Genomic DNA, 25,241 nt, shown 5'->3' with positions numbered 1-25,241 from the left:
CTCCTTACTGGCTGCTCTGCCCTGGTTCCCACTGCTGGGTCACTCTCTACCTAGATAACAAGCACTGGAATCCTCAAGATGCCTTAGCCTTCTCTCTGGGCCTCTTTGACAGTGTGATTTATAGTAAGAAATATATATTTGGTCTTTATGCATGGCTCCTGGGGCAGAGCTCCTAAAATCCTTATAATTTCCCAATGTAAGAGCCACAGGAGCATCTGTTGTTATAATTTTCAGTTTCTGTCCTCGGTTCCAAAAATGGCTTTAGAACAATAAAGTTGAAATTGATGTCTTCTGTTATTCATAACAAACTCCTTTCAACCACACCTGAGTTTACGTTAAAGAGGTGATTTTTTGGGGATCCCTGGATGGCTCAGCAGTTTAGCGCCTGCCTTGGGCTCAGGGCAGGATCCTGGAGTCCCAGGATCGGGTCCTGCATTGGGCTTCCTGCATGGAGCCTGCTTCTCCCTCTGCCTGTGTCTTTGCCCCCCCCCGCCCCCCCCGTGTGTCTCTCATGAATAAATAAAATCTTAAAAAAAAAAGAGGTGATTTTTTGGGATGCCTGGGTGGCTCAGTGGTTGAGCATCTGCCTTTGGCTCAGGTTGTGATCCCAGGGTTCTGGGATCGAGTCCCACATGGGGCTCCCTTTAGGGCACCTCCTTCTCCCTCTCCCTGTGTCTCTGCCTCTTTCTCTGTGTCTCTCATGGATAAATAAAATCTTAAAAAAAAAAAAGAGGTGATTTTTCAAAACCCCCCCAGATACCCTAAGAATGGGGGCTGCTTGCTAGGGGAACCAGTCATGTGATTAGAGAGTTGGAATGTTCACTCCCACGTTCCCTGACCCCACTCTTGGGACAGGAGACAGACTGGAGATTGAGTTCAATCACTAATAGTCAATGATTTAATAAACCATGCCTGTGTAATGAAACCACCGTTAAGCTCCAAGGGATGGGATTCAGAAAGCATCTGGGTGGTGAATGCATCTGTGTGTTGGGAGGGTGGCACACCCCAAGGTCCAAGATGACAGAAGCTCCTGCTCTCCTTTTGGATCTTACCATAGGGGTCTCCTCAACTGGCTGGTCATTAGTGTCATTCAAATATCCTTTGTAATAAACTGGTAACCTAGTAAGTGGACTGTTTCCCTGAGTTCTGTGAGCCACTCTAGCAAATTTATTGAACCTAAGGAAGGGGTCATGGGAACCTCTGGTTTATAGTTGGTCAGTCAGAAGCACAGGTGACAGCTACAGGTCACTGGGGGCTGAGGTGGAGGGGGAAGTCTTGTGGGACCCAGCCCTTAACCTGTGGGACCCGATGCTCTCTCCAGGTGGAGAGTGTCAGAACTGAGTCACACTTTAGGACACCCAGCTAGTGTTGCAGAATTGTTTGGTGTGTGTGTGTGGGAAAACCCCACATCTATTTACATAAGTGTCAGAAGTGAAACATTGGCAGTAGAGTGGATACAGAGGAGTTTTTCTTGAGAACTTCCCTGAGGACCTAGGACCTATGTGATCTCCACTCTCATGGCTTTAAAATATCAACTACACCCGCCCTGTTTGATACAGTAGCTACACTTGACACATAGCTATTTAAATGAAAAGCCATTAAAATAAAAAATTCAATTTTCCAGTCACTTAAAGCCACATTCAATAGCCCATAGGACTAGGGGCTACCATATTGGATAGCACAAATATAGAACTTTTCCATCATTTCAACTCAATTAGGCAGCACTTAACCTACTCACTGATGACTCCTGAATCTGTATTCCAGCTCTCATCTCCCCTCCAAACTCCACATTTGCTATCCAACTGCCTGCATGACATTGCAAACTACATACTTCATGAACATCTTCCACTTAACATGATTGAAAACAGAACAGGTTTTCTTGTTTTGTTTCCAAATGTTTAATACTCCTGTCCAGCCCTGCTCCACAGACTACAAACAAAGCACCATGCATAAATTTTATGTCTTGAAATTTTTGTACACTCTATAATGGTTAATTCTATGTATCAACGTGGCTAGGTCATCGTACCAGAATGTTATTCTAGATGTTTCCATAAAGGTATTTTTAAGATGAGATAAACATTTAAATTGGTAGACTTTGGGTAAAGCACATTACCTACCATAGAGTGGGTAGGCCTCACCCCATCACACATCCTAATAGTTCTGTTTCTCTGGAGTACTTTAACACTAAAAAATTAAACCACTCTGTTCAGTTATTATCACCATCAATGTCATGACCATGTTTTGGGCTTTATTTAAAAATAAAGTGTGTGGGATAATCAAAACAGAACTTTTCAGCATTTCTACTCCTTCCCCATCTCAGAAAATGACCTGTGAGGCTAGATAGGTCTCTCCACCATTTAGAATCTTTTAGCGACTTCCCATCAAGGATACAGCAAGATGCAGATCCTTCCCAGAGCCATCCATGGGAGCCCTGCAGGGTCTGGCCCCTAGAACCATCACAGGTCACTCTTCCCCACTCACTGCACTCTGGCCAGCGGGCCTCCTCTTCCACATCTCTGACAGTACTCAGGTATTTTCTTCGTCTGGCTGCTCTCCCTTACCCTGGAAAGCTCCTCCCAGCTCTTTGTATTATTGGCTCTTTGTTCGTTCTGAAGAGTATTGCCTCTCAGAGAGGCCTTCTCAGCCTTCCTGATCTAACTTAGGAAACCTGTTCCCTCCCACAGCATGAGGTTTCTCTCATAACTCTTGTGCAATTTATTTATTTATTTATAACATCACCTCTGATAGGTTTACTCACTTGTGGACTGTCTACTTTATTTTTTATTTTTTTAAAAGATTTATTTATTTATGATAGACATAGAGAGAGAGAGAGGCAGAGACATAGGAGGAGGGAGAAGCAGGCTCCATGCTGGGAGCCCAACGTGGGACTCGATCCCGGGACTTCAGGGTCATGCCCTGGCCCAAAGGCAGGCGCTAAACTGCTGAGCCACCCAGGGATCCCATGGACTGTCTACTTTAGAGGGCAAAGAACAGGTCAGGTCTGCATTGTTCACTATTGTCTTTATTACTGTGTATGATGCCTGGCAAGAAATATTTGTTGAGAGAATGAGTGCAGGGCCCAGCATTTTCCTAAGTACACTCTATGAAATATGATTTTATAGGACGTTCTAGGTCAGGGTTTGGCAAACTACAGCCTGTGGACCAAATCTGGCCAGCAGCCTGGTTTTGTAAATAAAGTTTTATTGGAATACAGCATGCCCATTCGTTTCATCTGTGGCCACTTGGGCGCTACCATGGTAGATGAGTAGTTGTGACAGAGACACACATAGTCTACCAGTTGGCCTCCAACAGGAAAATTTGCCAACTCTTGTAGGTAATTTAAAAAAATTCTATGAATCTGACCTATGTAGGGTTAAACGGAGCCACACAGGTTTCTTTAATGTAGGACTTCTTGAAGTCTTTACTGTGCTAATGAGCACTGTGAACCTCTAAGAATGTGACATAATATGCAGTTTCTCAAGCTTATCTAAGCAGGGAAATTTTTTTGATGGTGCTTCCAGTTCTTTGGAAATACTCTGAAAATGCTGGCCCAGGTTTTAAAACCATGAAGGTGAAATTTCACCAGGGTTTTCTCTCTCTCTCTCTCAAAAAAAAAAGGGGGTGATAGGAACTTCTCAGCAGCCACAGGAAACTGGTCTTCACTCCATTTTTCTAGGCAATGAGGGAAACTGCGAAGTATTTACTGAGGGTGGGATCCTACAACCTTGTCATACACTCAATAATTATCTCTGCCTGGTATCAATAACCTAATTTCCACTTGGAGTCTGTAAACACCACCCCATTGGGATGTACAGTATTACAGGAATTCCCCTTGCATGTTCTAGAGGATGACCAGGGGTGACTGGGCAGGTGACTTACTTTCTCCTGACTGTTCAGCTCCTGATATGGGATATGGGCAGGCAGGTACGTATGGAGGAGAGCACAGAAGGCCAAGCCATCACTCCAGCTGCTGCTGAAATTGGTGATATCAATGTTCTGTAGGGGAAAAAAGCAGTATTACTCTCCAAACTGTGCAAAGTCATAGAATACAAAGGAGACTATGGTAAGACGGGCATCCACCTCTGGGTCTGCAGGAAGTCTGGATAAGAAACCACCCAAGACTTCCAGGAATACATTTAATTTTGGTACCAGCAATGGCCCAGTGTCACCACATCCATTCACAGGATAGCATGAAAATTTAGTCATCAGAGCTCAAAAACCTGGGGATTTTCTGCTTACCCTGTGGTACATCATAAGCTTTGAGACATCTTATTCTCAAATTAACCCACTCGATCAGCTTTCTAAGTCCCAGAATTTCCCAGGTTTATCTGGTCAAGGAGGAGTCATTATCATGATCATCATGATGTATGACTCCAATTAACAACAGGCAGACCAAAACAAAACAAAATCTTAAAAACCTACATGGCTGGTCTCGTGGCTTATTCCCTGCTAATACTCTCTTCTCCTCACACGTTGAAGGGCTTCTCAGGGAGAGAAAACTCTTCATACTCAACAGTATCCTTGCCAGCACATCAAATACCCAAGGATTATGAGGCTTCCCAAGGGAAAAGGAACTCCTCCTCTGGAATAGGTGGGAGCCCTAGTAGCTGCTTATGAACCCCAGGGATAAGGAAAGCAGAATCTTTATAGGCAGGCAGCCCGTGGAGACAATGGCTTCTGATGGCTCCCCCAGGCAGGTCCCCCAGGCCCCAGATAGCCCTGGAGCCCATCCACCTCTTACATCCTCACACCTGTCACCTGTCCCCCAACTGCCTTTTTCTCCCTGACCATGCTCCATATTAACGGGGTTTTCTTCCCTGGATTCACAAAGTTCATCCCAAATGGAATGAAATGTCAGGTTCCAAAATCTGTGAATTCCTTAACACTCAGGTTATTGTGTGTGTGTGTGTGTTTAAATATTTTATTTATTTACTTGACAGAGAGAGAGAGCACATGTGTGCACACAAGCACAGGGAGTGGTAGTCAGAGGGAGAGGGAGAAGCAGACTCTGCATTGAGCAGGGAGCCTCGATGCAGGTCTCAATCCCAGGACCCTGGGATCATGACCTAGGCCGAAGGCAGATGCTTAACCAACGAGGCCACCCAGGTGCCCCTAACTTTTAGATTATCTTATGTAGTGGCTGCTTAAATGTATTGAAACAGACTGGTCCAGGGGCCCTGCCAGGCACTGCAGAAATGTACGCTTCCAGGGCTTTGCTAAACTTGAGGCCTCGGTCTTGGGTACTTCTGGTGCAACAAAAGGACTTGGGCAAGGGTGGGTTCCTTCCTGTAATCCACCCACAGCCTCTTGGGCTTGGGGGAGGCACTGAAATCCTTTTCCTCCTCCAGACACCCCAACCTGGGAAGCAGGGCCGGCAAAGTGGGCAAAGGTGAACAGATGATGAAGAGGTGACTCTTTCTGAAGGCGTGGATGCGGACTCTTTCTCCCTCCCTCTGCCCAAACTAAATGCCAATCAGTAGCAGCAGCTCCACTCTGCTCTGGGAAGTGATTAAGGGTGTCTCCACAGAGGCAGATGCACTTTAGTAGGAGAGGAGGGGTGAAGAGGAACATAGCACAAAGGTAAATCAGAATAGGGGAGGGAGACTTTATGGAATTCTTCCTAACACATGTGTAAAGACGTTTTGAAGGACATAAGTAGGTGGAAATGTGTGGTAAAAATATAGTATCCCAGTTTCCCATGTGGAGTCCTGAGGGGTTTGCAAGCAAATGGCCCATGACCTCACTTGAGCATTTTATCTAGATTTTCCCTGTGTTAGTCTGAGCTAACTGGGCCTCTAGCGATGAGGTAGGTCAAATGGCTTATTTCACAAAGACACCGAGACTAGAGGAGGTGGTGTCACATGTCATACACATGGTACGTGGATGCTGAATGACAGACACTCCAGGAGGCCGAGTCCCCAACCCTCTGGCCCTTTCTATCAAACCCCTTCTGCCTTCCAGCCAGAGTCCAGGATGACCCAGGTGGACCCCAGAACGTCCCCCCAAAGCGCCGGCTTTCAGGAATGTCAGATTCTCCAGTCTACTTTGCAATTACATTTACCTGGGGAAGGATATCTGGCTGAGAGCAACATACAACCATAATAATGCCTCTCTGGTCTGGTTTTCATGACTCAAGCACAACCAATTTTTAAGAGCTGCTAAGCATCAGTGTTACATAAAAGTCTGAGAATGCCCTGTCTCTGTGTTCAGGCTGAATGTGCAAGAGCCAGGCCTCCTGGTAAGCTGATCATTTGCATTTCTGGCTTCAAAAAGTCTCTTTGGAGACTCTGGAGCTACCTGATGGAGCCTGGATGCTGCTTCAGAAATGGGAAACACTGTAATTTTGTATTTTCTCAAGAGGTTTGCATGTTAAAATAGAAGAGGAAAGACCTACGTGGGGGCCATGCCGTGTCCGGTTCACTCAAAAGTCTCAGGCGCTAAAACGAGATGCAGTGCCTATTACATATAAAGCTCTAAGAATGGGCGTAGGGAGGGCAGTGACATTAGTAGAGTGTCCTCGATGTGCCTGCTGCTGGGCATTTCCTCATTTAATTCTCAGAATGACTGTATATCATAAGTAGCATTGTACCCATCTCATAGATGAGGAAGCCAGAGCGGAGAGAAATCTCGCTGGGGCCAGAGTCAGGGGCAAACTGCATTTCTGTGCAACAGCAAAGCACGTGTCCTGTTTGCTGTGCTTCCTTTCTTCTTTTTTCTTTCTTTTCTTTCTCCCTCCTTCTCTGCCTTCCTTCTTTCACAAATTTACTTTTATACCTAAAGTTTTTAAGATTTGGTAAATCTTTCATTTCCAAAAATGTTGAAACATTTTATACACTTATTTCTTGTAACATTTTTTTTTTAATGATACCAAATGTCATTTTTCTTCATCTGCACAATCTTCAGGAACATTCTGAGAGGCAGAACAGACCAGACCCAAAGGGGTGACAATGCCATCTGTCTCATATAACAAAGTGCCCTGCCTTTCAGTTAACAGAGTGCCACAGAGGAGCAGTTTTTGATCTACAAGTATAAATGAGTGACAGATTGAGACTAAAATCTGGTGAGATCAAAGTCAGGGTTGAAAAAAATCAATCTAAACACTCACAACGTCAGGAGAGCTCAGAGAGCCCAGATGCTTCTGGATAGACAGCAGCTCACGGGCCTCTCCGGAAATGGGAGGCACATCGTAAAGCAGGCCCTGGCACTTCAGCATCCACACCAACACTATACTAGAAATAGGAGTAGTAGCCTATCTTTAAAAACATATATATAGAATTATGGAGATTCCAATTCTAGGCAGGTGATCAAATCCAACATCCAGGTCAGGAAATGCTTCTCTTTCATGTAATGCACATCCGTCATGTTTAAGACTCTTGAGTTGTTCTCACACTGGCAGAGATGAAGGACGACCAGCTACGATCTGTAGCCATATACTCCTTCCAAGAACATGATGCCATCAAGTAAAAACTTTACCCGTCTTAGGGTGAAGTGGAACCACCTCAATTCTTGTTCCCTGAATGTCACTTGAAATTGTAATTTCATTTGAACAACAAAAGTACCAACAGTTCCCAACTCAACACAGCTCATAGTTGGCTGAACATCTAGAAACATGCATATGTTTACAATACCTCATGTAAAATGATGCAAAGAACTATACAAATCTCAATGGTTGCTTTGTTGCTATCATTATTACAAAAGTGGTTCATTGCTCACTGAGATATATTTTTGTGAGCTGTATGATATATCTTGGTGAACGAGGAGTTAGCTGATGTGGGGTGCCACACTTTGACAATGCTCGTTTTTCACATGGTGGGCAGTAAGGCAGATGTGTGGGTCTCAGGGAGATGGGCTAAGACACAGTATTGCTGTAGCAACCAGTGAGGGAGGACGAGGTAGCCATGGTAGGAAGTAATTATGTGGACTGTACCAACACACTGGGTAATGGGCAGAAAGAAAACAATTTCTTAGGCATGGCTAGTTGGCCATTCTCAGGAATATCAGGAACCAGGTAAAGACTAATTCTAGGTCCAACCCCTAAACAGGGGTGAAAAGCTTTATTTTTGATTAGGGATGATCTGGATTGACTGGGCCTTGGATGGGGGATAGGTGACCCTTGCTGAGCTTGTGGGTAACTGACTAGGATAATTGCTACCCTTAACTGGAAGCTAGTAACAGGCAGGGAACAGACAGAGGATTTGGGAGTGCTGGCAATGCTGTGTTTCTAAACCTGGATGCTAACTGCATGGGTACCTTTGCATTGTGAAATTTCACAGAACTGTCCGTGTGTACGTTCTATCTCAGGAAGAAAGGGAGGGATGAGGGGAGGGAAGATGAGAGGAAGGGAAGGAGGAAAGCAGAAAAGACAGACTGGTCATCTTAAGGGACTGAATTGTGGCTGCTAAAAATAGAGTGAACTTTTTCAATTTTATGTACTATAAGATTTACTGAGGGGGAAAAGCAGAGCAACAACAAAAAGGAACTTCTTACTGATTATTTCCCTAAGGGAAATGGTAATTACACATTGCAAATTATCTTTAACTTTCTCTGGGATATAAATACCTTGGAGATATTTCTGAGTGGAAAATAATTCTGGGGAAAGGAAGTCTCAGAGATACGTGTGTGTGTGTGTGTGTGTATGGTATATGGTATCAGATATACATATGTATATATATATGGTAACATTCCAGCACCTCCAAAACAGGTTAAGTTACTATGAACGCTTAGAAGAAAACTGTGTAAGATATAAAATTTTGTCCTCGGTGCAGCAAAAGTCATTTGAGAAAAGTGAATACACTGAAGGGTTTTTACATGAGAAGCTCAACTAACTAGTGAATATCCAGGAATATTCCCTTGAGTGGCTGAGACTGTAGACAAAGTTCTACGGGGTGAATGTGGAGGTAGCACTCGTAAATAACACGGGAGGGGGTGGGGGGACAAAAGCAAAGCAAAAGCCAGCAATCCACAGCACTTGCTTCTAGAAGGCTCATTTCATTTGCCTTTTGTTGCCTGGAAACAGTAGGGTTTGGTGAAAACATCAGCGCTGGAGAGAAGCTGCAGAGCACATGCTGGAATGGGTCCCACGCTCAATACTATGGAGACCACAACTGGATTCTATAGCTGTCTGGCCCCATTCCCACCACTGCATCTTTTCCAAGGATCTCTAGGTTCCGACATTAGCTTTCTGTGAATGGGTTGACTCTGTGGGCACTAAACTCGAAAGTCTAGAAAAAGTTAAAAAGAATAAATCCCAAATCTTCTGGGAGGAAGATAGGAGACTGATGAGAAAATGCAGTTTGTTGGGGTCTAGGGAAGATGGGAGAGAAAAAGAACCCTGAGTCCACTTCCTCCCACCAAGGCTACAACTACACCCAGAGCAGCTCACTATAAAAACCACCTGAAAACCAACAGAGCAGCTCTTCCACAGCTAAAGATGAAAGGCAAAGCCACATGGAGTAGGGTAGCAGGGGCAGAGACATGGTAGGGAACCAAAGCCCCTAGTGTGGACCTACAGGTAGGAGCAATGTCACAGGTATAGAAGTCCTCTTTGAGGATTAAGGCCTGCTTCAGGTACCCCTCCTCCAAACACCCTGGTAAGATGAACCCCCTATAACGTCTGGTTTTGAAAATCAGTTGGGACTTAAATCTGGGAGAGTCCAAGGGCAATAGGAAATGGAGATTCTGCTCCTAAAGGGTCAGTGTGCAGTATCATTGGATTTCAGACCCAGAACAGAGGAAGCAGTTTGGAAAGCACCTGGGTTATACTGGAATGAGATTTACTGACTAATTTTAGAATGTGTGCTGGAGGAGCAGGGACCTGTAGAAGCTTTCTCTGATAATGGAAGTGCTGGCAGGTGCTATTTTTCTTGCCCTCCTTCAGCCTAGCTGGCCCTAGACGGGGAGCAGCCATCTGCTGTATCAGCAGCAGTTCTGATACTGTCCATCTACTTTGCCAGCGCTGCTTGCCCAGCCCAGCGTTCCCCCTGCAGACCTACACAGCCAATCCACTCACTCTGGCAGGTATCCCTCTCCAAAGTGGCTCGTACCCTGCCAACACCTGGTGGGCAGTCCCAGCTGCGACTTCCAAGTGACTCCTGCTCCAGGGCAGGGGGCAGCTCTCCCACGAGCATGTCTGCATGGGGGGGGTGGGGGGGGGAAGGCCTCTTGGCCAGCTGTGCTTGGGTCAGTGCGTCCAGAGCAGTTGAGGCCTAGTCACAACAGGAGGGTGCTCATGATCTGGATACAGAATAGTAAAAATCATCCAAATTGAGCAGAAAAAAAAGAAAAGAAAAGGAATGAAACAAACAAAAAAAAAAGAAAAGAAAAGAAATGAAAAGAAATGAAACAGATGAGGAAAAGTTAAGAAACCACCAACAGGGCAATGAAGAAATCAAAGAGAAAGTTTAAAAATACTGAAAACAAATGCAAATGGAAACAAATTTGCATTTGTTCAAAATCTTTGGGATACAGCAAAAGCAGTTCCAACACGCAAGTTTATAGCAATATGAGACTATTTCAAGAAATAAGAAAAATTTCGGGATCCCTGGGTGGCGCAGCGGTTTAGCGCCTGCCTTTGGCCCAGGGCGCGATCCTGGAGACCCGGGATCGAATCCCACGTCGGGCTCCCGGTGCATGGAGCCTGCTTCTCCCTCTGCCTATGTCTCTGCCTCTCTCTCTCTCTCTCTCTCTCTCCTCTGTGTGACTATCATATAAAAAAAAGAAATAAGAAAAATTTCAATATTATATAAATAATATAATCTTATGTCTATTAGAAACTAGATAAAGAAGAACAAAGAAAGCCCAAAGTTAGTGGAAGGAAAGAAATAAACATCAGAGAGGAAATAAAGACTTGGAAAAATAGAAAATATCAATGAACTAAGAGTTAGTTCTTTGAAAAGATAAACAAAATCGATAAACCTTTAGCCAGATGCATCAAGAAGAAAGAGAGGAATAAAATCAGAAATGAAAGAGAAATTACAACCAATCCCACAGAAACACAAAGAATCATAAGAAACTACTATGAAAAATTATGTACCCACAAGATGGGCAATCTAAAAGAAAAATTCCTTGAAACATAACATTTTCCAAAACGGAGTCAGGAAGAAATAGAAAATCTGAACAGATTGACTACTAGTAATGAAACTGGATTGGTTAAAAAACAAACAAACAAATAAACAAACAAAACTACCATCAAACAAAAGGTCAGGACAGGATGGCTTCACAAGTAAATTCTATGAAACATTTAAGTAAGAGTTAATACCTATACCTATACCTATCCTTCCCAAACTATGACAAAAATTTGAAGAGGAAGGAATGCTTCCAAATTCATTTCATGAGATCTGTATTACCTTGATACCCAAACCAGAGGAAGATACTATAAAAAAAGAAAATTATAAGCCAATATCCCTGCTAAACATAGATGTGAAAATCCTTAACAAAATATTAGCAAACCCAGAAAAAGACAAATATCATATGATTTCACATGTATGTGGAATCTAAAAAGCACAACAAATGACAATGAAATAGAAAGAGACTCCTAAACACAGAGAATGAACTGGTGGTTGCCAGAGGAGAGTGTGAAGGGATGGGCAGAATTGGTAAAGGGCATTAGGAGGTTTAAAATTCCAATTATAAAATAAGGAAGTGCCAGAAATGTAAAGTACAGTATAAGGAATATAGTCAATAATACTGCAATAACATTGTATGGTGACAGATGGTAACTACAGTTATTGTGGTGAGCACTGTATAATGTGCAGAATTGCTGAATCACTATGTGGTACACCTGAAACTAATATAACATTGCATGTCAACTATACTTCAAAAATAAATGCTAAAAAAATATATTACCAAACCAAATTTAGCACTCTTTAAAAGGATCATTCACCACAATCAAGTGGGATTTATTCCAGGGATGCAAAGAAGTGTCAATATTTGCAAAACAATCAATATGATGCATCACCTTAACAAAATTGCAGGGTAAAAATCATATCATCTCAATAAATGCAGAAAAATATTTGACAAAATTCAATATTCATTCACAATAAAAAACTCTCAACAAAGTGGGCTCAGAGGAAATACACCTCAACATAACAAAAGCCATATATGACAAATCCACAGCTAAAATTATACTAAATGGTAAAAAGCTGAACTCTTTTCATCTAAGATCAGGAACAGAATGTCCACTCTCACCACTTTTATTCAAAGGAGTACTAGAAGTCCTAGCCACAGCAATCAGACAAGAGAAAGAAATAAAAGGCATCCAAATTGGTAAGGAAGAAGTAAAACTCACTATTTGCAGATGACATGATGCTATTTATAGAAAACCTGAAAGACTCCACCAAAAAACTATTAGAACTGATAAATGAATTCTTTATTTTTTTTTATTTTTTTAATTTTTATTTATTTATGATAGTCACAGAGAGAGAGAGAGAGAGAGAGAGAGGCAGAGACATAGGCAGAGGCAGAGGGAGAAGCAGGCTCCATGCACCGGGAGCCCGACGTGGGATTCGATCTTGGGTCTCCAGGATCGCGCCCTGGGCCAAAGGCAGGTGCTAAACCGCTGCGCCACCCAGGGATCCCTAGGGTTTATTTATTTATTTTTTAAAATTTTTATTTATTTATGAATTCTTTAAAGTTACAGAATACAGAATTAATATACAGAAATCTGTTGCATTTCTATATACTAATAATGAACTAGCAGAAAGAGAAATTAAGAAAACAATCCTATTTATAATTGCATCAAATGAATAAAATATCTAGGAATAAATTTAACCAAAGAACTGAGAAACCTATATCTTAAAAACTGTAAGACATTGATAAAAGTGACTGAAGATGAAAATAAAAGGAAATGAAAATCATGCTCATAGATTGGAAGGATTGATATTGTTAAAATGCTCATACCTGCCAAAACAATCTACAGATACAATGCAGTCCCTATGAACATACCAATAGTATTTTTCACGGAGCTAGGACACATAATCCTAAAATTTGTATGGAACCACACACGAGACCCTGAAGAGCCAGAGTAATCTTAAGAAGGAAGAGCAAATCTGGAGATATGACAATCCCAAGTTTCAAGATATACTACAAAGCTGTAGCAGTCAAAACAGTATGGTACTGCCACAAAAATAGACATAGATCAATGGAACTGAATAAAGAGCCCAGAAATAAACCCACACATTATGCTTAATTATTTTACAACAAAGGAGGTGAGACTATACAATGATGAAAAAAAATTAAATAAATCGTGTTGAGAAAACTGGACAGCCTTATGCAAAAGAATGAAACTGGGGGCACCTGGGTGGCTCAGTGGCTGAGTGTCTGCCTTTGGCTCAGGTCGTGATCCCAGGGTCCTGGGATCGAGTCCCGCATTGGGCTCCCCACACCCTGCTTCTCCCTCTGCCTATGTCTGTCTCTCCCTCCCTCTCTGTGTCTCTCATGAATAAATAAATAAAATCTTAAAAAAAAAAAAAAAAGAAACTGGATCGCTTGCTTACACCACACATAACAATAAACTCAAAGTGGATTAAAGATCTAAATAAAAGACTCAAAACCATAAAACTCCTAAAAGAAAATAGGCAGTAAATTCTTCAACATCAGACTCAGCAATATTTTTTTTGGATCTGTCTCCTTTGGCAAGGGCAACAAAAGCAAAAATAAACTACTGGGACTACATCAAACTAAAAAGTTTTTGCACAGTGAAGGAAACCATCAACAAAATGAAAAGGTAACCTGCTGAATGGGAGAAGGTATTTGCAAATAATGTATATGATAAAGGGATAACATCCAAAGTATATAAAGAACTCATACAACTCGACAACAAAAAAACAAAGTAAAAACAAGCAATCCAATTAAAAAATGGGCAGAGGGGGTACCTGGGTAGCTTAGTGGGTTAAGGGTTTGCCTCTGGTTTGAGTCATGATCTCAGGGTCCTGAGATGGAGACTGCTTTTCCCTTTCTCTCTGCCTCTCTCCCTGATTTGTATTTTCTTACTCACTTTCTCTCTCTCAAATAAAAAAATAAAATAAAATAAAAAATGGACAGAGGATATGAATAGGCATTTTTCTCAAAAAGATATGAAAACATACAGACAGCTGACAGATACATGAAAAGATGCTCAACATCACTCATCATCAGGGAAATGCATATCAAAACCCAATGAGACGATCCCCTCATACCAGTCAGAATGGCTAGTATCAAAGGAACAAGAAGTAAACATTGGTAAGGATGCAGAGAAAAGGGAATGCTCATGCACTGTTGGTGGGAATGTAAATTGGTGCAGCCACTATAAAAAACAGTGGGGGGAAAAAAACAGTGGGGGGTGCCTGGGTGGCTTGGTGGTTGAGCGTCTGCCTTTGGCTTAGGGTGTGATCCTGGTCTGGGGATCGAGTCTCACATTGGATTCCCTGTGAGGAGCCTGCTTCTCCCTCTGCCTGTGTCTCTGCCTCTCTCTCTGTGTCTCATGAATAAATAAAATCTTTAAAAAAAATCAAAACAGTGGGGAGGTCCCTCAAAGAATTAAGAATAGAAATACCATATGATCCAATAATTCCACTTCTGGGTATGTACCCAAAGAAAATAAAAACACTAATCTGCAAATACGTATGCACTCCTATGCTTATTGCAGTATTATTTACAATAACCAAGATATGGAAGCAACCTACATGTCCAATGGGTAAAGAAGATGTCACACACACACACACACACACACACACACACACACACACATTACTCAGCCATAAAAAGAATGAAATCTTGCTGTTTGTGACATATAAGAACCTAGTATGCTAAGTGAAATAAGTCAGACAAAGACATGTACCATATAATTTCACTTACACGTGGAATAAAAAAACAAATGTATGAACAAACAAACAAGAAACCGAAACAGACTCATAAATATAGAGAATAAGCTGGTGGTTGCCACTGGGGAAGGGGTGGGGTGATGGGCAAAATAGGCAAAGAGGATCAAGAGGTGCAACTTTCTGGGGCACCTGGGTGGCTCAGTCAGTTAAGCATCTGTCTTCAGTTCAGGTCATGATCTCAGGGTCCTCAGGGATTGAGCCCTGAGTCGGGCTCCCTGCTCAGGGGGAGTTTGCTTCTCCCTCTCCCTCTGCCCCTCCCCTCACTTGTGCTTGCACTCTCTCTCAAATAAATAAAATCTTAAAAAAAAAAAGAGGTAAAAACTTCCAGTTATAAAATAAATACATCACAGGGATGAAAAGTACAGCATAGGGAATATAGTCAATAATATTACAATGACTGTATGGTGACAGATGGTAACACACTTAAATGGTGAGCATTTAGTAATACATATAAAATAAATGTTGAATCATGCATCTGAAACTAACATAATATTATATGACAACTATAATATTTAAAAGATATTTAAATTAAATATTAAAATTAAATATTTAACTTAAATATTTAAAAGAAAATGCAGTCTGTTCACAGCTACAGGAACTAGATGTCTTGGGCACACCATGACCTAAATATCCTCATTCCTGGGACTTCTCTGAGACTCTTTTTTGATATGTCTTTATAGTCACAGCTGTAAAATTAGACTCAGTTTTGGGAGGGGGAGGGGTGTAACAGTGTACAGATCATAGAGGACGAAAGAAAAATTAATTTCTCACTGGAGTTCAGCATGTACAGGAAAAGTGCCCTGGGAGAACCAAGGTTATTTTGAAGATTTGGTGAAACACAGTATAGAGCATATGTACACGCAAGTGGGTTCTTGTGAAATCTCAACAAATGCAGCCTACACTTCCTTCCTCGCACATGGGTTTAGGGTTCATTCCTTGGATTGGGTAGATGTCTACATTCATTCAATTCTAATATCTCTGTTCCCCTCCCCCTCCAAAATAATAATATCTCTGTTCCCATCTCAGACTATCTGGTAAACCTCCAGTAGTCCAGCCCCACACACGGACAGCATAGCCTGAGGTTGCATACACAGGATGATTTGCACACAAACTATCTAGGCCCCTTCTCTGCATAGCTTTTTCCTTTCTGATGCCCCATATTCTAGAATGCTGCTGTCTCAGCTGCCACTGATGGCTGCCTCCCTCATGAGGCTCCATGGGATTCCATGCTCAGTTGCCACTCCAGCTCTCTACACTCTGACATAGGAACTGTTCCCAATGCTGACCATGGGGGTCTCCTCATGAGTTTCCCTCCTCTTGGATATTAGTCGTCTAGAGATAAGCTCCAGACAGCTAAATTTAAAAGCCAAAATTAGACATTATTAGAATCTAAATAAATAGGTTTATACTCTTGAGGGAAAGAAAGCCATGTAAGGCACAAAACAGAAAAAGCATTTAAAAAAGGATTGAGAAAACGGATTACATAAAATTGTTTCTGTATAACAAAATTAAAGGATCTATATATATATACCAAACTACTAATATCTGGAATATATTCTTATAATACATATGAGATAACAAGTCAAGGAAAAATTGGCCGAGGAATGAATCAGTAATGCAGTGAAGTGGAAACAGGGTCAGAAACATTTGAAACATTTGAGTCTCATCAAAAAATAAAATAGTAATAAAATAAAATAAAATAAAATAAAATAGTAAACTATTTTCACTCATCAAATTGGTAAAAGTTAAAAAGATTTTTAATTCACAGTTAATGAAGATTTGGGAAATGGGCATTTCTGGTTTTTTTAGAGGAGAGAGAGAATGAGAGAGGGGTAGGGGAGAGGGAGAGACAGAATATTAAGCAGCTTCCACATCTAGCAGGGAGCCCAATGCTGGGCTCGATCTCACAACTCTGAGGTCATAACCTGAGCTGAAATCAAGAATCAGATGCTTAACTGGCTGAGCCACCCAGGCACCCCAAAATGGGTATTCTTACTTTGGCTGATGGGAATATAAACTGGCATTGGCTTTTAGGAAGGCAACAAGAAACATATTTTTAAAAAATAAAAATATGATTTGACTAAGTAATTTCACATGTAGGTATCTATTCTAAACATTTAAAAAAAAATTTATTTATGATAGTCACAGAGAGAGAGAGAGAGAGGCAGAGACACAGGCAGAGGGAGAGGCAGGCTCCATGCACTGGGAGCCCGACGTGGAACTCGATCCCGGGCCTCCAGGATCGTGCCCTGGGCCAAAGGCAGGCGCCAAACCGCTGCACCACCCAGGGATCCCCTGTAGGTATCTATTCTAGAGAAAATAGTCATGCGTTTCCCCAAAGACACCCACAGGAATGTTTGCCACACCATTATTGTTCAGAATGGGGAACTGGAAATATCCTAGTTTCTATCAATTAAGCTAAGCAAACTTGTTCTGGTTTTGAAAAATGTTTATGAAAAATAATCTATAGTGCTTGCTTTGGCTGCATATATACCAAAATTGGAACGAGAGAGGATTAGCATGGTACCTGTGCAAGGATAACATGCAAATTCATGAAGCAGTCCATAATTAAAAACAAACAAAAAACCCTAATCTAAACTCAGTTTTCTAATCTGTAGGCATTCCTGTGAAGCTCATGGGAAGACGCTGATGTTTTAGGTTTCTATGGGTCTGCTTTACGCAATTTGTTCTAAATACTTGATGTTTCTCAGTAATTACATAAATGTCGGTCCTATACTTGTCTCCATTTTCACTGACTTTGAGATAGTCTAGAAGGGACAGAGAATAACAAATGGATAGAGTCAAAATCCAAAAAAGACCTCAACAGGCCACAAACAGGAAACCAAATTTAAGTGAGATGACATTTTAACTTAATTCTTCATTTTGTTTTTCTTTTTTCTTTTATTTATTCATGAGAGACAGAGACAGAGAGAGAGAGAGAGAGAGAGAGAAAGAGAGGCAGAGACATAGGCAGAGGGAGAAGCAGGCTCCATGCAGGGAGCCCGATGTGGGACTCGATCCTGGGACTCCAGGATCATACCCCGAGCCAAAGGCAGACGCTTAACTGCTGAGCCACCCAGGTGTCCCTCTTCATTTTCTTTTTTGTGTTTTCCAATTTTTCTACAATGACTATGTATTACTTTTATAATTGAGAAAAACAATGTTATTAAAAATATTAATTACATCACTTACAGACAAAATAGGCCAATGTCAATTTCAAGGTAATGAATATGAGCCCTTATGTTTTTAGGCTAAACAGATCTGAAAAAATTGGTTTTGTGTTTTTTCCCCAAAAAATATCGAAGAAGACTAAAGACTTGGCTGTAGATGAGGGAGGGAAGATGCAATTAAGAACTTGCTAGAGACCTTAATTTTTTTTCCTTATGTGACAGATCTAAGGCAGCTACAGATTCTCTAAAATCTTCCAGTTGAGAGGCGGAATCTAATTCTCCTCTTATTGAATCTGGGCTGGCCTTAATAACTTGCTTGAATGTGGAGGAAGTGACACTTGGGACTTGCAGGGTACGTCATAAGAAGCTTTGAACTTCTACTAAGTACTCTTGGAACACTCTCTCTGAGGCTCCTGAGGTGTGTTGAAGCCCAGGCCAGCCAAGTGCAGAGAGGTCTTCTGGAGAGAAACTGGCCAGCCCACAACTATTCCAGCCTCTAGACAATGGAGGCTTCAGACATGGTGGAACAGAAAGGGGACAGGCCTAAACTCTAGACATGTGAACAAAATGAACACTGTTGCACTGTAATCCACTAAGTTTTGGGGTAGTTACATAGCTATACAGAACTCAGAACATCCTACTTTATTTACTTCTTTTACAACTGTTGCAAAGGGGAGAATGGAAACCAACAACCTTTTGTTCCTCAAGGAAATCACTTTGGGGGTTGGGTTCCTTGGAACTTATCTCCTCTTTTGATCCTATTCCTACTGTTGTTTTTTAAAAAAGATTTTATTTGAGAGAGAGTGAGTAAGAGTGAGAGAGATCACAGAGGGAGAGGGACAGGGAGAAGTAGGCTCCCCAGGAGCTGGAAGCCCAACGTGGGGCTTGATCCCAGAACCCCAGGATCATGACCTGAGACAAAGGCAGGTCTGAGCCACCTCAGGCCTTAACTGACTGAGCCACCCAGGCTTTCAGTTTCCTCATCTTTCAAACGAACCTGTTAGATTATACCAGTGGTTTTGAAATGATCAGCTATGGGACCTGCTCTTCCAACTAAAGTTTTCTGCAGAAGGTTTTGCTAAGGTAGAATTTGAAAACTATAAGGTTAAATGATCTCTTACCAGCTTCCCTTGCACCTTTCCATGTATATCCTATCCTGCACTATCCAATACAACAGCCACTAGCCACGTGTGGCTAAGTTAGTTAAAATTGAATAAAGCTTATCATTCAGTTTCTCAGTCACATTAGCCACCATTCAAGTGCTCAAGCCCCACAAGTGGCTAGTGGCTCATGTTCTGGGCAGTACAGCTCTAGAACATTCTCACCATCGCAGAAAGTTCTACTGGACAGCACTGTGCTGCACTTACACAAACGTGCATATATATTCCCCTCTTTTTATGCAAATGTTGGCACGTTCTGTACTCTGATTTCTTCCCGCTTACTGAGATCTAGAGAGGTTCTTTCACTACACATGGAGAAACAATGATAGTGTAGAGATCAAGAGATTGGCTTCTGAAGCCAGAAGCCCTGTCACGTACTAGCGTATGACTGTGAGCAATTACTAAACTTTTTTGTGTCTTAGTTTCTATATCCTTAAAATGGCTGTGGAATAGATACCCTAGAGGATTGCAGTCAAGAGTAAATGCACAAATAACATAGGAAGCCCTTATAAAAATGTCAGCTATATGGTGACTCTTCAATAAAGAGCTCAATTTTCATTACCATTAACTCTCCACTCTCTCTGTAGGAGGAGTCCATCATATGGATGGATGCTCTCTCTCTCTTTTTAAAGATTTTATTTATTCATGAGAGACACACAGAGAGGCAGAGACACAGGCAGAAGGAGAAGCAGGCTCCTTGCAGGGAGCCTGATGTGGGACTCGATCCCAGGTCTCTAGGATCAGGCCCTGAGCCGAAGGCGGATGCTCAACCACTGAGCCACCCGGGCACCCCGATACCACAGTCTCTTTAAGTCGCCTCCAGTCTTTTGTTGTCATACTGTACACATAAGGAATAAATTATGACAGATTCTGCCAAGCTGCCCTCAGAGAGGTTCTTCTCCCTTTTACTCCTCCCATGTCGTGACATGTGATAACCTCCCTCCACATTCATAAAAGTGTCCACAAAGTTTCAGAAAGTAACGTCCACCCCGATGCTCTCTCTACCACTCCAAATAAGAATATTTTTAGTAAGGAAAACTTTTTTTTTTAAAAGGGGAAACAGCATTTCTGTATTTTTGGATGTGCCTACTAAGAAAATAATACGTAAGAACTGAGCAATTTGTTCTAAGGAATTTTGTTCCATGACCAAGTTTAACTTATATGAGACAATCTTCAACCCTAGCTAAACCTCTCACTCCCAGAAAGACTGAATTCAGTCTCTAAAATCATAAGCTTCTGGAGCTAGACTATTTCTTTTTCCCAGATGAACATTTCATGAATAAGAGAACAGAAAAAAATACTCAGTGCAGATTCACTTGGGACTGTTATTATCTAAATAGACTTATATGCTGTCCTGGGGGATCGAGAGGGAACAGCAGCAGACATTAAGGCCTCGTCTCTCTTAATGATGGCAAGATAATGGCTTTTGGTATTGGATGGTGTTGGCTACAATACCAGTTGCTGGCATATTTGATCTATGGAGGTCCTCTGGCAGGACAAAGGATCCACAGGGAGGAAAGGACAAAGGCACTTTAAATCAACCTCAGTCCACAGTAGGAGGAAACGTTCTTACAACATTTTATTTGGAAAACCATGCTTTTACTTCCTGAAGCTGGCAGGACATCTAACATTCTATACATATAAAAAATGTGTGCACTGGCAATGTTTGAACGCAGATGTTTCCCTCAAATGATCCTGTAAAACCAGAAGACTCAGCTAACTCAAATCAAGAGCCCTTAACTGGAATCTGATGCTGTTTCTAAGAGCCCACCTCATCTTCTGCATTTTGTAGGCATTCAGCAGGTTGGGGTGCCTGGGTGGCTCAGTTGGTTAAGTGTCTGACTTTGGCTCAGGTCATGATCTCAAGGTCCTAGGATGGAGCTCCAAGGCAGGTTCCCTGCTCAGCAGGGAGTCTGCTTGTCCCTCTGCCCATCCCCCGACTTGTGTGTGTGCCACGCCCTCTCTCTCTCTCTCAAGTAAAATCTTTAAAAAACAGAAAGGAATTCAGCAGGTTGGAACAGGCAGGATGTGGGTCTCTCAGCCTGCAGAGTTGCTGAGCTGAGCCCTACATTTGGGTTTTGGGGCTGTCCTGTACACTTGCAGCCAGGCCTCTGAGCAGTGGCCACTCCCTTAGGGGCCTGTGGATCTCTGCTCTCCCTCCAAGCCTCTACTCCATGTCCAGCCTCTAGTTGAACCCTCCCCCAGGCTGTTACCGTCCACCTCTAGTTCTTCAACAGACTTTTCTGACTTACAGAGCTCTAGAGCCCAAATTCTTGGTGACCAAAATATTTTCCTTTTCCTTAGTGACAAGGAAGACTGACTTTCTCTGTTTCCGGTAGGTGCTGGTGATATGGGGGATTGGGGTGTGGACTACATTCCATACTTCTGAGAAAAGGGAGAAGAAACAAAACAGGTATACAGAAAAGGCTGACCTCCCACACAAGCTACAGATACGAGTCTAATTCTGTCATCGATGGAGACCTGAAAGGCTTTCAAGACATGGTGGCAAGGGTCCCCCCAGAGGAAGCGTAGCAGAAGCTTGTCAGAAGCATGGCAGCAGCGTCCCTCCTGTAAATTCATCCAGGAGGAAGATGGATGGATGTCATATGCTACAACAAGGATGAAGCTTGAGGACATTATGTAAGGAGAAATAAACCTGACCCGAAAGAACGAATGCTGGATAATTCCACCTCTGTGAGGCACCTCTAGGAGCCAAATGCATGGAGGTAGGAAGTAGAACGGAGCTTATGAGGGGCTGGGGAATTGGTTCGTAGACAGGGATTCCACTGGGAAGATGAAAAAGTTCTGTGGGTGTATGATGTTAATAGCAGCACAACGACACGAGTGTGCTAACGCCATGGAGCTATATGCTTAAAAATGGTTAAAATGGTGAATTTCACATTCTGTCTATTTTACCACAATAAAAAGAAAAAAAGAGATCAAGGATGACAGGAATGACAACAGAGCAGAAGGGATAGATCCCTGCCCATCTGCCCACAAACACCGATAAAAGCAGCTAAGTGGATTTCATTCAACAACGATGAATCCTCCCATGTAATTAAGACTACTTTCAAGAATATCCTGTTCCACTTAGCAAGCTGTTAGGTAACTTCCCCAATTTGAGTGAAAAGTTTCCTGTGGTTCCTTTAAAATCACTGTTTGGTAGTTCTGCTGGGCTGTGATGCTGCCACTGTTTTGTGCCTGGTGGAACTTTGATGCCTTGGGGGCTCTGCACCCTGTCTTGCAGAAGGACTCAGCCCCAGCTGGTGCTTGTGTGACCAGAAGTCTGACACTGTCAGGCAGGGACATGTCTGACCCTTCTGTCTTCACCTCCGCTTTATCACCAGAACCCTTCCAGGGTGCTGTCTGGCCTATCCTCCCCGCTGGTCTACCTGGGTCTTTAAATCTGGGCACAGCACTGGCTCTGGATGGTTCACAGGGCTAGTGACCTGTCTGCCTGGCCCCTCCTTGGGGTTACTCAGAAAGTGTGCGGGGCAAAGGCAGCTGGGCCCTTTCTCTGATGTCCAACCCCACTGGGGCTCACTGGCCCATTCCTCATTAATTCAACTGGCTTTTCTAGCCCTGCATCGGAAAGCTTTGATTTTGAGGGGAAAAAGTCTGTTTATTCTACTCAAATTTGAATAGAACTGATTTTAGCTTTAGTTTTCACATAATTATCAGGATATGCTACTAAGATTCTTAGGCCTTTCTCATCTTTCTTATCATCTCATCTTTCTCAATCCACAGGCCTTACAATGTTCATGGTTAGGTGACTGGAAATCAGGAAAAAGAAATCTAGTAAGAAAAGCATCCTAAAAAGAAGATAACAAGAATAAGAGTAAATACACACTAATAAGCCACAAGAAAATGTGAAAGGGCTAAATTTCTCTATTAGAGGAATTTTTGGATTATAGATAAAGCTAAACTGTAAGAAATATACTTAAAGTGTGTGAATAAGAAAGATGAAGAACAAAGGAATTATAAAAATATACCATGCAAATAGAAGTTAAGCAGAAAGGGGAAGAGGATATTAGCATAAAAAAGGAAAACTTCAAAAAAAAAAAAAAAAAAAAAAGGAAAACTTCCAGGTCAGAAGGTTTAACTGAAGTAAAAGGTAAACATATTAAGAAGATATAAGAGTTATGAACCCTTAAGTCTGGTATCAAAATATCTTATGTAAAAACTTAGAAACCAAAGATTTTGACAAAAACTACAATCAGAGTAAGAGATTTTAATACACCTCACTCTGAATTCCACAAATCAACTGGCCACATAGTGAAGGACACCCTCCACCGCCCACAGACGGCAGCTCTGGGCCATTCACAAGGTTCCCTTGAGAACAAATGGAGGGGCCTGCTTTACATGCAACTAAAAGGTCTGTGCAGAGGAGTTTGATCAAAGGAAAAGAACATTCAGTTCTAAGAAAAATTTAAGCCTCCACTTCTGGGGAACATGAGAATTGCAACTTCTAAATGAGGGGTTTCCCAACTTCAACCCAACAAAATTTCAGAACACTTTGGGTTCTCATTTGTTAGAAGGAGCGTCAGAGTCTTGTAGATCTGTCCTATATCCCAGAGTATAATATGTTCCTTCTGGCTAAAAATTGTCACCAACCCTACTGGAGAAGGCAGAAAAATACCTAATTGCATTTGGATTGTGTACAAATGATACAGGGTTTCAGTGCTTGCTGACATCTTAACAAAAAACCAGGTCATATTAATACAAAAATTCATTTATACCTAAGCCATGTAACAATAACAAGCCAAATGTCCCTTTATAACTAACAGAGTATAAAAATATGCTTCATATTAAAGAATGACCATAATTAAGTAGCAATTTTCCCCCAAGAGTAATATACCGGATTATATATACATCATGTCCTGTGACTAAATTGGGATTTCTAACCCAGGAATATAAGAATGTATCCCTATGAAAAAATCTGTTACACAATATAATATATTTATGTTAATTACATAAGTGGGTTGAAAGAGAAAACCCCTTATGCATTGTTCAACAAATGTCAAAAAGGAATTTGATACAATTCTTACCTATTTCCAGATCAAAAAAAAAATCTCAGTAAATAAGCTTCCTTTAGCTGAGAGAGTATTTACTAGAAAACAACACAAAAATATATTTAAAGGTGTGATGCTACTGTGAACTGTGAATGGAAAACAAGACAAGAATATCCAACATCAACAGTAGTGTTCAACATTTTCTGGACTTTCATGAATGCAATTTAAAAAAGTACAAGAGGTATAAACATCAGAAAGAAGGGGAAAAAATAATTATTTGCAATAGTCTGCCTCAACAACTCTAGAAAATCAGCAAATAAAAGCAATTAATGAAAAACATTGAGATGGAAAACTTGTAATTTGTCACGATGACAGCTAACAGAAGCTCCTCCTGTGGTACAGCATATTGGACGGAACTTTCTCATTTTTCTGCACAGGAGTAGTGTGTGGCAGAGAACCAGACCATGAGTCAGTGGAAGACCAGAACATCAGACACCTACTAAATTCCTGTTTATGCCTGTGTCTACCAGGGTACTCAAACAGAGACTTCTAAATAAATGATGGTAAAACAAATGGCCATTCACCTAAAGAAAAAAGTTATAGTTCTACATAGTAAAATAAACATAAATGCAAAAGAAGATTAAATATTTTAAAAAGATGATCTAGAGCCCCTGTGATAGATAAGGCTAATATTTTAATGTATAAAGAGCTCTGAGACTTGTAGGTAAGTAAAGCAGATTGAACACATGGACTTACTTTCATTCCCTCTTGAAGCCTCACTAAGACCATAGAAAAAAAGAGATTGCTCCCCCCCGCCCAGGTGTTAACTGACAAGCAAAAAAGGAAAGAGGAAAGGAAACAAAATTCTGGCATCTGAAATGCAGATAGACCAGAAGTAACTAACATAACAGACCTAACAAAACTAAATCCCAAGCCAGCAGTGGGGATGAGCAAAGATCCAACCTGATTTTAGTGCAAATTTCCCAGAGGCTCAGGAAATGGGTGGTGTGAGGCACTTTGGGAAGTAAGAATGAAGGTGGT

General features: G+C 41.7%; 1 protein-coding gene and 1 non-coding gene across 9 annotated transcripts in view; one reads left to right on the top strand and one right to left on the bottom strand.

The window, feature by feature from the left end:
- SPECC1 (sperm antigen with calponin homology and coiled-coil domains 1) overlaps nt 1-25,241 on the bottom strand; it is a 280,020-nt gene that overhangs the window by 16,625 nt on the left and 238,154 nt on the right. For all 8 annotated transcript variants that reach the window (XM_072820972.1, XM_072820971.1, XM_072820970.1 and 5 more), the window contains one exon: nt 3,880-3,996. In XM_072820972.1, coding sequence (XP_072677073.1) covers nt 3,880-3,996 — 117 coding nt within the window. The remainder of the gene's footprint in view (nt 1-3,879; nt 3,997-25,241) is intronic.
- LOC140631375 (U6 spliceosomal RNA) lies at nt 17,328-17,430 on the top strand. Its single transcript, XR_012028998.1, has one exon. It is a non-coding gene; the product is annotated as a U6 spliceosomal RNA (small nuclear RNA).

This window comes from Canis lupus, chromosome 3, assembly GCF_048164855.1.
Source record: "Canis lupus baileyi chromosome 3, mCanLup2.hap1, whole genome shotgun sequence".
In the NCBI taxonomy this organism is placed as follows: domain Eukaryota; kingdom Metazoa; phylum Chordata; class Mammalia; order Carnivora; family Canidae; genus Canis; species Canis lupus.
This window is presented reverse-complemented; position numbering and strand designations above follow the sequence as displayed.